Source organism: Brassica napus, chromosome C5, assembly GCF_020379485.1.
Source record: "Brassica napus cultivar Da-Ae chromosome C5, Da-Ae, whole genome shotgun sequence".
Classification (NCBI taxonomy): Eukaryota; Viridiplantae; Streptophyta; class Magnoliopsida; order Brassicales; family Brassicaceae; genus Brassica; species Brassica napus.
Window position 1 is genome coordinate 51,982,372 of NC_063448.1, and position 14,915 is coordinate 51,997,286.

Below are 14,915 nucleotides of genomic sequence, written 5' to 3' on the forward strand. Positions count from 1 at the left end.
AACGTGCCGAAATTATTCTAGTTTGATTTTATTCGATTCTGTTACGTTTTGATTAGTATACACTTTATACACAGCAAAGGAAAACATTATATAATTAATCTAAATTTTTTTTTTAACAATTATTTGGGTTTTTCAGTTTTGTTATGTGTCAGTTCTTGTGTAATGGGAATCCACTTTCACTTTCAATCTCCCTATCTGCTATATCGAATAACCCAAATGGCCTAACATCAAAGCCTTATACCAAACAGGACAAATATCTTGGGTTAAAATAAGATTTAACCGGAATTTTCACCGGAACAGGCAAGTAAAAAAGCAAAGCTAGCAAGCAAAGGCTTAAGAACTCGAGTCTTACAGAAATGTGGCCGTAGCTGACAAATTTACATTACAAGAAAGTTTTAAACCGGAAACAGATATGGATACTATCACAATTCAAAAGACAAAACCGGTTTTCATCAAACGTTGTTACAACTTACAGCGAATCAATCAAAGAGAATAGTACTCAAATGTAAGGAGAACTACCAGCGGATGCAGGACTCCATGGTTGTTCAAATCAAGCTTCTCTGCGTATAGACAAAGGAGAAGGCGGAGTCAGAACAACCTCGCTGTTCCCTTCACCATTCCCTCTAGGCGTCTGCACATTCGGACTATGCACCTCTTTCCAAAACCTACTCGGAGTGTTGGCTCCGCTCACGTTCCTCGGCGAGCTCCCAATACCAACCTTAGGATCAAACACACCGTCTTCACGAGGCAGAGGAGACACCAAACTCTTCTCTTGCTGCACTCTCTGACAGAACTTATCCTCCACAATCTCATAAGAGTCCGCAGTCCTAACTTCCTGCGCCAAGGAGCACCAGCAACAGAACAGCCAAAGAGTACAATCAGCAACGGCAGCGTTACCGAAGCAGAACTTATAACTCGGCAGCTTGAATCTCTTCCTCATCTGGATCCTCCAGAATCCACCGTAGAGCAAACCAAACACACAGAGAAGGATTCCGGATACTCCAAGCGCCTCCCTAACCGTCTCGTCATCGATGTTAACCGCAGCTAAGGTGAATATAAAGAAAGGCGCTAAGCAAAAGAGAATAAACGTGGCAATGTGAACATACATGTTCCCAAACCCAACTCTCTCCATGTTCCATCCAAACACACAAAAAGTACAAAACAGAGAAAGATAAGCTAACGAGATATCATCCCAAATATCCAAAACTCCACCGCTCCACTGAGGATCACTCACAGGAACCATCCCATTTGAAGCAAACGAGTACCTCCTCTCTAAACTAACTCTGCTATTCACAGACCCTTGGAGTTGATTCTCCTCATCATCATCGTAATCTCTCCCAAGGGGACTAAGCATAGTGTACAACGCCGCGGCAGCAGGAGCACCAATAGCAGCGGAGATACACACAGCGACACCAATAGGCGGCCTCTCAGACCTTCTGTAACCAACGTTAAGACCACAAAGCGCGTACTGAGCGAAACAATTCAAATGAAGCAAAAGCACAACGACCATCACATGCATCCACTCGTGAGGCTTATAACTCCCGTTCTTGCAATAAACCTTCCTAAGCTTAGCCACGTCATCACGCCCCCACCTGCAGAGAAGCACCAAGTGGTAAAACCGCTTCGGATGCTGGTAGAGACACATCAGCGTGAACAGACCGTTGAGGATCTGGTTGTTGACTTCGAACCACGCGTCTCTCTCTGACTTCTTGGGGAGAGCGTGGTTCAGCATCCCGGTCATGACCATGAAGAGGATGGCTCCGGAGACGGCGACGGCGAGGATCCAGAGGAAGAGGGCCATGTTGATAGGGTTTCTGATCCATTCTTTCCCCATGTTGGCTAGAGATGTCCAGTCGATTTTCCGGTGGAGCACGCCGCTGATCCGTTCCCGGATGCTCGAGGTTTTGACCGAGCGGGAGACCTCGTCTCTCTGCTCGGCCATTTTCATGAATTTAGCTGACGGGGAAGGGAGGACCGTGGTGACTGAGGAGGACCAGCTTTTCAGTTTGTTGCCGTCGGAGGAGATGAGTGTTCTTCGGGAGGAGAAGGAGGATGAGACATCGAGAGGGCAGAGAGCGTTGCTTTTTTTGAGAGAGGTGATCTCGGGGTTCGATCCCATGTTCTGGATCTCAAAGATGGAAACTAAACTCAAAGGTTAAACATTGGTTTTGGGGAAGAATATAAAAACCCTAGAAAGATGAGATTTTTATTCGACTTGATGGTGAAGCTTCTCTCTCAGCACACAGAAACCAACAAAGTCTGGAGCTTTGGATGGAAAGGAGAGTAAGGAATCAAAACCCTGATTGGGAAACTCGTCAGATCGAATTTTAAAATGGTTTAAAAATTTCGAATCAGATGCAATTACCCAGAAAAGGGGAGAAAAAGAGGAAGGGAGGCTGCTGTCTTGCTGAGATGATGAAATTTCAAAAAGGAAGAAAAAATAAGCGCGTAAATCATAAAAAGGTGAGGAATTGAATGAAGATGAGATTAGTCGTTGAGGAGGAGGAAGAAGAAGAGGTCTCAGATTCTTTTTCTTTGGTAGCAGTTAACTTTAGCGCTGATTAGCCCGCCAGTGTGGACGTCATTTACATTTTTTTAATGAATAATAAACAAAACTTAATAACGTTTCGAGTTTGTTATACTTTACTGGATACACACACATTCTACACTACGTTTTTCACATTGATAATTTACAAATACGGTACTTAATTAAAAGTCTGCCCATCTTCCGAAGCTCTGAACTGATTAAGTTTATAAATGATCTCGACTACACCGAGATTCTCGTGTAATAATGTTTTACTATTGTATAATGTCAGAATCGAAAACAATTGATAAATAAATATTTTATGGTGTTATAGATGCAGAGTTTTTTTTTGTCACGGTTTGTTACGAGTTTGTAATCTGGTATAAATATTCTTATAATCATGATTTTATTAAAGGTCCAAATGCGCTATAGAAGAATTTAGCAACGACAAGGAAAATAAATAAATAAGCATTAAAATAAAAAATAAATAAGCATTGACATATACAATCTCCTTCGTCTCCACTGTGAGAAATGGCCAAGTGCAATCAGCGCAAAGAGCTTCTCGCGGTTGCGGATTAAATATCTGGAGATATCTCTTGGTGTATCACATGCAAGATGGCTTCGGTTCGCAACGCATTTCCAGCCTCCACCATGCTAATACTTGAGAATGATTGATCTACAGTGTTTAAAGTTCAAACTAAGATGAAGTCGTTTACTAAATACTAATATTAATCTATAAGAAAATAATTGTTATTGAGCGAGTGTTGAAATGGGTTATATGCTGCTTAACTATTAGATTTAACAAACTAACATAATCGGAAAAATCTCGTATGAGCAGGGTCGGCCTTGAGATTTAGGAGGCTGCAGGTGGTTTTTAAAAAATTTCAGCTAAAAAAAATTTTTGGTAAATTTGGGGGTTTAAAAACAAATTTTGAAGGTTTTTTTTCTATGTAATTTTTTCCAAAATTTTTGGGGGCCTAAGACCAATGTTTCGTTAAGCTTTGCCCAGGACCGGCCCTGCGTATGAGAGAGGTGTTGGATTCGTCGGAAACCTTCATTATCATGTAAAAAAGATAAATACTTACAAGCTATGAGAGATATGAGGCAAAAGAAAATGAGAACGTCGGAAACCTTCATTCTCCTGTGAGAGATAATCAATAGCAAAATATTGTTGAGTTTGCTAACTTATCAGATTAGTTATCACCCTTGTGGTGCATGTCTTATATATGTTAGAGCATCACCATTGGTGAAGTTCTAAATATCAGTATATTAATCATTAAATATTAATATTACAGCATAATAAAATTTTCTGATTAACTTTTATTTTGTTTGTAAATGATAAGCCATTTATATCATGACATATGGCAACTTGTGTCATAAAACCGTTTCTAAAAATCCTTTGCAAAGAACTTTTTCTAATCGTCTTTCTCCTTATGCTATTATTTTAATATTTAATTTTTTTAGAACCCTGTCAAAAATCAACCGATGGAGCTGGTCTTAGAGCATCTCTAGAAAAAACTCTATATATAACTTCAAATATGAAATTTTTTACTCTAAAAAAAAAACTTCAAAACTTCAAATTCGAAGTTTCGAAGAGTGAAAGTGAAACTCTATATTTGAAGTTTCACTAAGTTTCATTACTCAAAACTTCAAATTTGAAGTTTTGCTACTCAAAACTTCAAATTTGAAGTTTCATATTTTTATTTGCAATTTGGTTTCTACCATCACACATCACCTTTATGATTCATAAATATTTTCTTGTTTATTGTTTTAATCCTTAAAAAAAATTATATTTCATATATATTTTAATTTTCGTTTACAGATTTTAAATTTTACATATAAAATTAAATCAAACTTTAAAATAAGATTTAAAATATTTTAAACTAGATTTAGACAACAATAATATACAAAAGAAACTTAACAAAATTTGTTTTTTTTTAAATTACACGAAGACATAACTATTACACAAATTTAAATATTACAACAACACTAAGAGTCAGGTAAGTTTAATCCGGAACCTTCAAAATTTTCAAATATTATCCAAATTGTTTTGTATAACTGAAGATGTTTGTTGTTGTTGTTTTTGATATTTTTTCGTACAATTCTTTATTGTTCATATCGAATATATTCACGAGTATTAATATCATCGGAAAAAATTAGTCTTTTAGCAATATTTTATGTTTCTCTTTTACTTTCTTGTTCCGATCTTATGTATTTACAAGTATCAATATCACCCGATTTCAACAACTTTTAGCTCGTAATCTACAAAGTAAAATTTTTACTTTGAAATGCACTAATAGATCATATATGCATTACGAAAATCATTTTATATAATAATATGGTATTTTGTTTGAAGTTTAATATTAATTGAGTTATGACAAATATAAGATCCATATTGTAAATACAAATAGTTTTGAAGTTGAGTTTGAAGTTTTGCTTTTGGAGAAGAACACCTTTAAACTCCAAATATAAAGTTTTGGAAACTTCAAAATACAGTTTCTTTTTGGAGATGCTCTCAGTAAATCATGTTTGGTGGCAAATTAGTCATCATTTGATGTATGATAATTAACTTAAAAGGAATGTACAATGTAAGTATGTGCATCATAAAATCTTTGACCAGTGTAATCATACCATAGAATAAATATTATATGACAAAGAAGAAAAAAATTATTTTGACAAAGAACTGTTTATTTGTCCATAAAAGTATATACCAATTTTAACTAAAATTATGGTCTAAATGTGAGAGAAATGATAATGAAAAGGTTAAAATTTCCTTTCAATGAGATTGTCATACTTTTATATCAAAATGCTATATGTTTCAATAATGATTTTGAGAACATAAATTTGTATTCCAATAACATTATACCTATTATCAGAAAATTAATTGTGCAATGATTATGTTTGTATATCCACTAGATTGCTACAATCTTGATTATTTCATATGAAGAAAAAAAACTGCAAAAAGGAAAACCTATAAAATATTGTTTTCTACAAACACTATGGTATTTTTTTTGGACGAACAAACAAACACTATGGTATATTAATACAAACTAGATTTTGAACCGCACGTTCGTGCATGTGTTTTATTTCAAAAACTAGTATACTACCCCGTACTGCATACGGGAATAAAAAATGATTAGTTTATAATGTTAAAGTAGTATGATTTGTAGCAAAATTGATTGTCGGATATTAACTGTCCATCTATTCTATTGCAATATTTGTATATGATACTTCAGTTCTATTAGAATTAGGAGAAGCAGAGTGAATTGAATTTAGGTAGAGTTTGTTGAAATTGTAAAGAGTATTAAAATGTTTTTTTATATTTAAAAAGTCAATAAAACTATTTTAGTATAATGATTTTAAAATCTTTGAAGATGTATGCAATATTTTAAAAAAAAAAATTATAAGTTAAATTGTTAAGAATTCAAATTTCAATAACATTAGATTTTGATAAACTTAAAGAGCCATTAAAATTGATAAAATAATTCTATAATTTTAAAGATAATAAAATTATAGATATAATTTGAAAATAATTCTAGATTTTTCACTGTAAATGTTACATATTATATCTAAAACTATATGTACACATTAAAGTTCAATTTCATTATCTTTAAAACTATTTGACCATAATTTTTTATAGCTATCATATAAATAAGTAACAAATTCTTATATTAGTCACATATTTTCTAAATCTAGATAATATATTGGCACATTGATTTAAAAGTAATTCAAATCAAGTAGCAGAGAGCACTAAACCGTTTATGTGACTTTGTTTTGAGAAATGAATACATCATGCGTGCTTGAAAGCTTGTTTTTATAAATATAACATACACATAAAAATATGGTACATAAGATCGTATTTGATACATTCTTTTTTTTTTTTGTAAAACATACTTCTTTAAAAAAATATAAATCTCTTCATTGTTAACATAATAAAAAAAAACATAAATTTATTAAAATGAGATTATGATAATTTAAATTTAACTGAAATATTTTAATATTTGACATCTAAAATAAATATTAAATCCAATATAACAATTAAATAATTGATGGAAATTTTTGTATGTCCAGATAGAAACTAATCACACTATCCCTTCCCTGATTATTTTTTTTTTCAAATCAAATTCTATTTCATCGAAGCTTGAATTCCATCTGTTTTCTATATAATAAATCTGGAAAAATTTGACTTTCATCTATTTAAATAAATTTTTAGATATCATTTTGAAATGTAAAATGTGTTTACCTTTTTCCACAAAGTTTTTGACGCTGGGAATGGCTTCATGGTTTTGGTAATAATGCTCTGATCTTGCACATTGTTGTGAAATATTAAGGCTAAAAAATGTACTATGATAAAATCTTCAACTTGGATCGTGTAGAAAGAATCATGGAAAATTGATTTCCGAATAAAAGAAGAATGGACTTTTAAAAAGATCTTTGCCACACTCAAACCAAACTAAAACAACAAAGAAGCTGAAACTATTGAGAAAAAAAAGAAAGAGAAACAATAAATCGAGGAGATGGAGCAGTTCACGTAGGGAGTTTGAAATCTTTTTCTTTTGAACGTGTCGGACAGTAAAAGCGGTTGTTTGAGAAAAAATAGGATTCTTTTTTTTGATAACTTTAGATTTCCTTAGATACATAATTATTTGAAACTAAAAAAATGTTTTTTTAATTTTGTAATACAATAACACATGTCAAAATTTTGTTGGCTTGGTGATTTGTGCTTTAGTATATAAGAGATTATGGAGTTTTACTAAATTAATTGACAAAAAATATAACAATTTCCATATACCATGAAAGAGAGTTTAACATACATTAATACAAATTTAGAATGTCGTTAGAAAATTTAGATCAAAAATAAAAATATAAGCTTTATTATATAGAGCGTTTAACGTAAAACTCAATATTTTCGTAGGGGTTAGTTAACAAATAGATTTTGAGAAAGAATAAAAAAATATAACAAAATTGCTTTAATACATAGTTGCCTCCTGTACTAATATATGATGATGGTCAAAGAGGTTTGGAACCTTTGTTGTCTCCATTTCTCTAGATAATAGCGATATTATAATAGTTAGTCCACTAATTTAGGGAGTATATGAAGTTTTACTAAATTAATTTATAAAACATTGAATGATGCTCATTTACCATGAAAGAGAGTTTAACATAAATTAATACAAATGTAGAATATGATTATAAATTTTAAAACAACACTAAAGATTATAGGCTTCAGTATATAAAGTGTTTACCAAAAACTCAATATTTTTGTAGGGTTGCATAATCATGCACTAACATATGATGATGTTCAAAGAGGTTTGGAGCCTTTGTTGTCTCCGTTTTTCAAGAAAATAGTGATTTTATTGTTGTTATTCCATCGATTTAGAGAGTATTATGAAGTTTTACTAAATTAATTTATAAAAAAATTATAACGATTCCCATATACCATGGAAAAGAGCTAAAATACATTAATACAAATGTGGACTGTTGTTAGAAATTTTAAAACAACACTAAAGATTATAGGCTTCAGTGTATAAAACATTTACCAAAAACTCAATATTTTCGTAGGGATTATTAGTTAACACGTTGTGAATTCCGTATTTTTGAAAAATAATACGACAATATTGTTTTAATGCATAGTTGCATCCTGCACTAACATATGATGATGTTCAAAGAGGTTTGGAGCCTTTGTTGTCTTTATTTTTCAAGAGAATAACGATTTAATGGTGGTTATTCTACCAATTTATGGAGTATTATGAAGTTTTACTAAATTAATTAATAAAAAATTAAAAATATTTCCATTTATCACGAAAGAGAGTTTAACATACATAAGTACAAATGTAGAATGTGGTTAAATTTTTTAAAACAACACTAAAAAATATATGCTTCAGTATATAGTGCGTTTAACGTAAAACTCAATATATTCGTAGCAATTTATACATAGATTTGGAGAAAAATTCAAAAAATATGAAAATATTTTTTAATGGATAGTTGCATCCTGTACTAACATATGATGATGTTTAAAGAGGCTTGGAACCTTTGTTGTCTCTATTTTTCAAGAGAATATCAATTTTATAGTGCTTATTCCACTGATTTAGATAATATTATGAAGTTTTACTAATTAATTGATAAACAAATTAGAATGATTATAATATATTATGAAAGAGAGTTTAATATACATTAATACAAATTTAGAATGTCGTTAGAAAATTTAGAACAACAATAAAAAATATAAGCTTCAGTATATAGAGAGTTTAACGTAAAACTCAACATTTTCGTATGGGTTAACACATAGATTTTGAAAAAAATTCAAAAAATATAACAATATTGCTTTAATACAAAGTTACCTCCTGTACTAATATACGATGATGGTCAAAGAGGTTTGGAACCTTTGTTGTCTCAATTTCTCTAGAGAATAGAGATTTTATAATAGTTAGTCCACTAATTTAGGGAGTATATGAAGTTTTACTAAATTAATTGATAAAAAAATTGAACGATTCTCATTTACCATGAAAAAGAGCATAAAATACATTAATACAAAAGTAAAATATGGCTAGAAATTTTAAAACAACACTAAAGATTATGCTTCAGTATATAAAACATTTCCCAAAAACTCAATATATTTCGTAGGGGTTAACACATAAATTTTGAGAAAATTTCAAAAAATACGACAATATTGTTTTGTGTATAGTTGTATCATGCACTAACATATGGTGATGTTCAAAGATGTTTAGAGCCTTTGTTATCTCTGTTTTTCAAGAAAATAGTGATTTTATTGTGGTTATTCCATCGATTTATGGAGTATTATGAAGTTTTATTAAATTAATTGATGAAAAATTATAACGATTCACATATACCATGAAAGAGAGCTTAAAATACATTAATTCAAATGAGAAATGTGGTTAGAAATTTTAAAAAGACACTAAAGATTATAGGCTTCAGTATATAAAACATTTACAAAAAAACTCAATATTTTCGTAGGGGTTGTTAGTTAACACATAGATTTTGAGAAAATTTCAAAAAATATGACAATATTGTTTTAATGCATAGTTGCATCCTGCACTAACATATGATGATGTTCAAAGAGGTTTGGAGCCTTCGTTATCTCTATTTTTCAAGAGGATAGCTATTTAATAGTGGTTATTCCACCGATTTAGAGAGTATTATGAAGTTTTACTAAATTAATTGATAAAAATTAAAACAATTTTCATGCATCATGAAAGAGAGTTTAAGATACATTAATAAAAATTTAGAATGTGGTTAATTTTTTTGAAACAACACTAAAAAGTATATGCTTCAGTATATAGTGCATTTAACGTAAAACTCAATATATTCGTAGCAATTTATACATAGATTTGGAGAAAAATTCAAAAAATATAATTTTTTTAATGGATAGTTGCATCCTGCACTAACATATGATGATGTCTAAAGAGGTTTGGAACCTTTGTTGTCTCTATTCCTCAAGAGAATATCGATTTTATAGTGGTTATTCCACTGATTTAGATAGTATTATGAAGTTTTACTAATTTATTTAGATAGTATTATGAAGTTTTACTAATTAATTGATAAAAAAATTAGAATGATTCTCATATACCATGAAATAGAGTTTAACATACATTAATACAAATTTAGAATATCGTTAGAAAATTTAAAACAACAATAAAAAATTTAAACTTCTGTATATAGAGCGTTTAACGTAAAACTCAACATTTTCCTAAGGGTAACACATAAATTTTGAGAAAAATTCAAAAAATATAACAATATTGCTTTAATACATAGTTTCCTCAAGTACTAATATATGATGATTTTTAAAGAGGTATTGAACCATTGTTATCTCCATTTCTCTAGAAAATATCGATTTTATAATGGTTAGTCAACTAATTTAGGGATTATACTAAGTCTTACTAAATTAATTTATAAAACAATTGAACAATGCTCATTTACCATGAAAGAGATTTTAGCATACATTAATACAAATATAGAATATAGTTACAAATTTTTCTTCAGTATATAAAGTATTTACAAAAAACTCAATATTTTCGTAGAGGACACATAGATTTTGAAAACAATTCAAAAAATATAACTATATTGCTTTGATATCTTGCATATTTCTAATGTTTTATCCATTCACCCATGTGCATTTTGATCATATAGATTAGGATTTAGCCATGTTTAGGTTGCATTTTGCATGCATGAGTCCTTATCAGGTATTGGAGTGCCACATGGAGTTCTTGGAGACATTTGGGTGCAATTGGAGTCCCAAAGAAGTGTTTAAAGTGATTATTGGGCGAGCACCTTACCGGAGCGACCAGTCCGGAGTGATTCCGTCAAGTCACTCTGATCTCCCTATCAGAGCGACCTTACCAGAGCGACAGGGAAGAGTCGCTCGCGTTTTGATCACCCGGAGACGCGAGAACGAGTCCGGAGCGACCTCTCGCAGCGACACAGCGAGGTCGCTCCGAAGCACGGAGCGACTACTCGGAGCGACGAGCGGAGGTCGCTCCCGTTTTGATCACTCGGAAACGCGAGAACGAGTCCGGAGCGACCTCTCGCAGCGACACAGCGAGGTCGCTCCCGAAGCACGGAGCGACTACTCGGAGCGACGAGCGGAGGTCGCTCGCGTTTGCATCACTCGGAAACGCGAGAACGAGTCCGGAGCGACCTCTCGCAGCGACACAGCGAGGTCGCTCCCGAAGCACGGAGCGACTACTCGGAGCGACGAGCGGAGGTCGCTCCGCGTCTTGTTTCTGCTCGAACTTATGATTTCTCAAGGGCCTTTTGGTCATTTCATGATGCACGTTTTTATTTTCTAAACCTATGTTTTAATACTCTGTAAGCCACCAGAAGGGGATCCATCTTTGTTTTTAGGAAAAACCACCAAAAACATTTGGAAAGTCATCTCTTGAATCAATTGATCAGTTTTGTTATTGAAATTCTGTGTTCTTATATCTATTTTCTTTGTGTTTCTCTACATGATTAATCTGAAATCCAACATGGGTTTAAGAGGAATCATGGAGATTAGTGAGTAATCCCCCTTTGAATTCATGGGTTAGGGAGATTAAGGGTGATTAGGTTAGAGCTAAGATGTTTTAGTGTAGATCATTCATATTTCCTTGCTAGCAGAGTGAACCTAATGCATCTTCTGAGTTGGCCACTCAGTTGTTGATCCTTAGGCATTTCTCACCCGAAAGGTGTTCGAGGAAATGCCCGAGACAACTCTTCCTAGCTTTTAGCATACTTTGCCAAAGACATTTGTTGTTAGAGGTGCTAAGATAGCCATTGGACTTGCTAGTTATGATTACTTTCATATTATTCAACCAAAGACATTTGATGCTTGGATTGTGTTAGTAAATGAACATTCATCTAGACATAGAGTTTGTTTAGGATTGTGTCTAAGCTTAAGGTTGATAGTTTGATTGATCGTTTGCCATCCTTAGTTCGAAACTTGATCACCCGAGGTCTAATCCCTATACCCATGAGTTCTCTTTTCCCATAGTTAAGAAAGTATCATTTAGTTATTCCTTTTAGTTATTTGTAGTTTAAAAACCTTTTTAAAACCATTGGTTGCACTTAGATTAAGTGATTACTTGCATTCTCGGTGCTTTCTCATCTCTCAGAACTGGTTCGACAATCATTTATACTACAACATTTGTCTTAGGAGCCTTGAAAACTCCTAACATCAAATTGGCGCCGTTGCCAAATTCTGAGTAGATTTAAACATTGAGATTTAGTCAATTGCTTGAGACTAAGTCATTTTTATTTTCTTTTGTTACTGACTCTTTTTCACCTCCTCTTATTCTACAGGTGTATGAACTTGCGGAGCAACGGTCCATCAAACCTAGTTCCACGAGCTGCAGACATCAGAGCTTTAGAGAGAGAGTGTGCTAGAAAGAAAAGAGAAGAAGAGCAACAGGCTCAACTGCAAAGACTGAACACTGATATGGGAGACGTTCATCAGCATGATGCAGCGTCAATGGCGCTAATAACAATGCTCCAGCTAACCAACAGCGAGCAGCTCGACCCATTGGCACTTACGATCGCCCCAACATTCATGGCCATAGATTGGGAATCCGAGCACCCGCTGTGGCAGCCAACAACTTTGAGATCAAATCAGGACTCCTCAACGTGATCGAGAACAACAAGTATCATGGCTTGGCTCTAGAGGATCCATTTGATCACTTGGACAGGTTCGACAGCTACTGTGGGTTGTCAAAAACCAATGGTGTGTCCGAAGACGCCTTAAAGCTCAAGCTATTCCCTTTCTCTTTGGGAGATAAGGCACGTCAGTGGGAGAAGTCTCTACCCAGCGACTCTATCACCACTTGGGATGATTGCAAGAGAGCATTCTTGGAGAAGTTCTTCTCTACTTCAAGAACTGCTAAGCTGAGAAATGAGATTTCCAGTTTTCAACAGAAGGGCTTGGAAGGATTCAGTGAAGCCTGGGAGAGATTCAAGGGCTACCAAGCTCAATGCCCACACCATGGTTTCTCTAAGGAGAGTTTGCTGAGCACATTCTACCGTGGTGCTCTTCCTAAGTACAGGGCCAGACTGGATACAGCTAGCAATGGGTTCTTCTTGGGGAGAACTGAGGAGGATGCAGAGGAGCTGGTTGACAACATGGTTAAAAGTGATGCAGTCTACAGTGGAGACCACGACAGAGGTAGTAGAACAGATGATAAGCAGACGAGGAAGGAGTTGAAGGCTCTACAAGATAAGATAGACATCCTCATTGCTGACAAAGCTACCCAAGAGCAGCTGCACTTTGTTGGCAACCCAAGCCAAGAGACACCAGTTGTTGTCCATGAAGTTGAGGGTTTGGAAGGTCAGGAAGAGCTGTGTTTCATCAACAACAATGGTAGCTGGTACAAGAAAGAGCCCAACTTTCAGTACAACAACTACCAACAGAAATCCTATTCCAACAACCAACAGAGTGGTTATCAGCCTCGGAATAATCAGCAAGGCAGCTATCAACCTCAGCAAAACCCTCCTCCTGGTTTCAACAACAAGGGCAACCATTCTTCCCAACAGCAATCTAATCCCTCTACCTCAACTCCTCAGGTCAACACCACTGAAGCTCTACTGAAACAAATCCTGGAGTCTCAAACAAGAAGTGAGAAGCATGTTGGCTATGAGTTGAAGAACCTTCACTCAAAGATTGATGGGAGTTACAATGAGCTCAACAACAAGTTCAGAGCTTTGGAGAACCAGTTTGCTGCCATGAACACTCAACAAAATCGCCAACAAGGTTCTCTACCTGGAAAATCTGAGCAAAACCCAAAGGAAACCATGAAAGCTATCACTCTCAGGAGTGGTAAGGAGTTACCTCAGAGAACTCTCACCAAGGATGCTGAGAAACAAAGTGAGGGGGTTGCCATCAACATAGATGATGAAGTGGTGATTGTTGATGAGAAGATCAATGACGAGATCTTAGAGAAGATAGTGGAAGCAAAGGAAAAGGAAAGGTTGGAGAAGAGAAGAAAACAGTTAAGGATGGTGAAGTTGTCACTCCTGCCAGTGAAAGTTCTTTTGTTCCTCCTGCCTATGAGCCCAAGCTCCCATTCCCAGGTCGATTCAAGAGGCAGCTGCTAGAGAAGTACCAAGCTCTATTTGAAAAGCAAATGAGTGAAGTCCAGATCACAATGCCCATTATTGATGCTTTCATGCTGATTCCTCAATACAGCAAGTTCCTGAAAGATGCTGTAGCTGCAAAGAAGAAAGAGATGGAGGGCATGGTGATTCTCACTCATGAGTGCAGTGCTATCATTCAGAGGCTTGTCATTCCAAAGAAGCTAGAAGATCCAGGATGCTTCACATTACCTTGTGCTCTTGGACCTATGGTATTTGATAGATGTCTCTGCGATTTGGGAGCTAGTGTCAGCTTGATGCCTCTATCTGTTGCTAAGAAGCTCGGCTTCACTCAGTACAAGAAGTGTAGACTTTCTCTGGTATTGGCTGATCGTTCAGTGAAGTACCCTGTGGGTATCTTAGAGGACCTCCCAGTGATGGTTGGAAATTATGAGATCCCTACAGACTTTGTGGTGCTTGAAATGGGTGAAGAAGCTCAAGACCCTTTAATCCTTGGAAGGCCTTTCTTAGCAACAGCAGGAGCTATTGTTAATGTGAAAGAAGGCAAGATTGATCTCCATCTGGGTAAAGGGCACATTCTCCATTTTGACATCAAAGAGGTAATGAGGAGGCCAACAGTTCAAGGGCAAGTGTTCTACATTGAAGAGATGGACGCCCTTGCTGATGAACTCCTTGAAGAGTTGTCACTAGAGGACCCTCTACAGCATGCTTTGACTGTAGAGAGAGAGGCTGTGGTGATTGAGAACCTGGAGAGTACTGCCTATGGGATGATGCTGGATTCACACCAGGGGTTTGTCAGTAAGGATCAGTA

General features: G+C 34.7%; 1 protein-coding gene and 1 non-coding gene across 2 annotated transcripts; both read right to left on the reverse strand.

Annotated features, from left to right (window-relative positions):
- Positions 1 to 305: 305 nt before the first annotated feature.
- Positions 306 to 2,575, reverse strand: LOC106452643. The gene has a single exon (XM_013894802.3). The coding sequence runs from the start codon at positions 2,117 to 2,119 to the stop codon at positions 551 to 553; it is 1,569 nt and encodes a 522-aa protein (XP_013750256.2). The 5' UTR covers positions 2,120 to 2,575; the 3' UTR covers positions 306 to 550.
- A 10,323-nt stretch (positions 2,576 to 12,898) lies between these two features.
- Positions 12,899 to 13,005, reverse strand: LOC125588035. The gene has a single exon (XR_007324431.1). It is a non-coding gene; the product is annotated as a small nucleolar RNA R71 (small nucleolar RNA).
- Between the last annotated feature and the right edge of the window lie 1,910 nt (positions 13,006 to 14,915).

Bases quoted from the DNA above. Each gene is read 5' to 3' on its own strand.
- LOC106452643 (XM_013894802.3), bottom strand. From the start codon at position 2,119: ATGGGATCGAACCCCGAGATCACCTCTCTCAAAAAAAGCAACGCTCTC.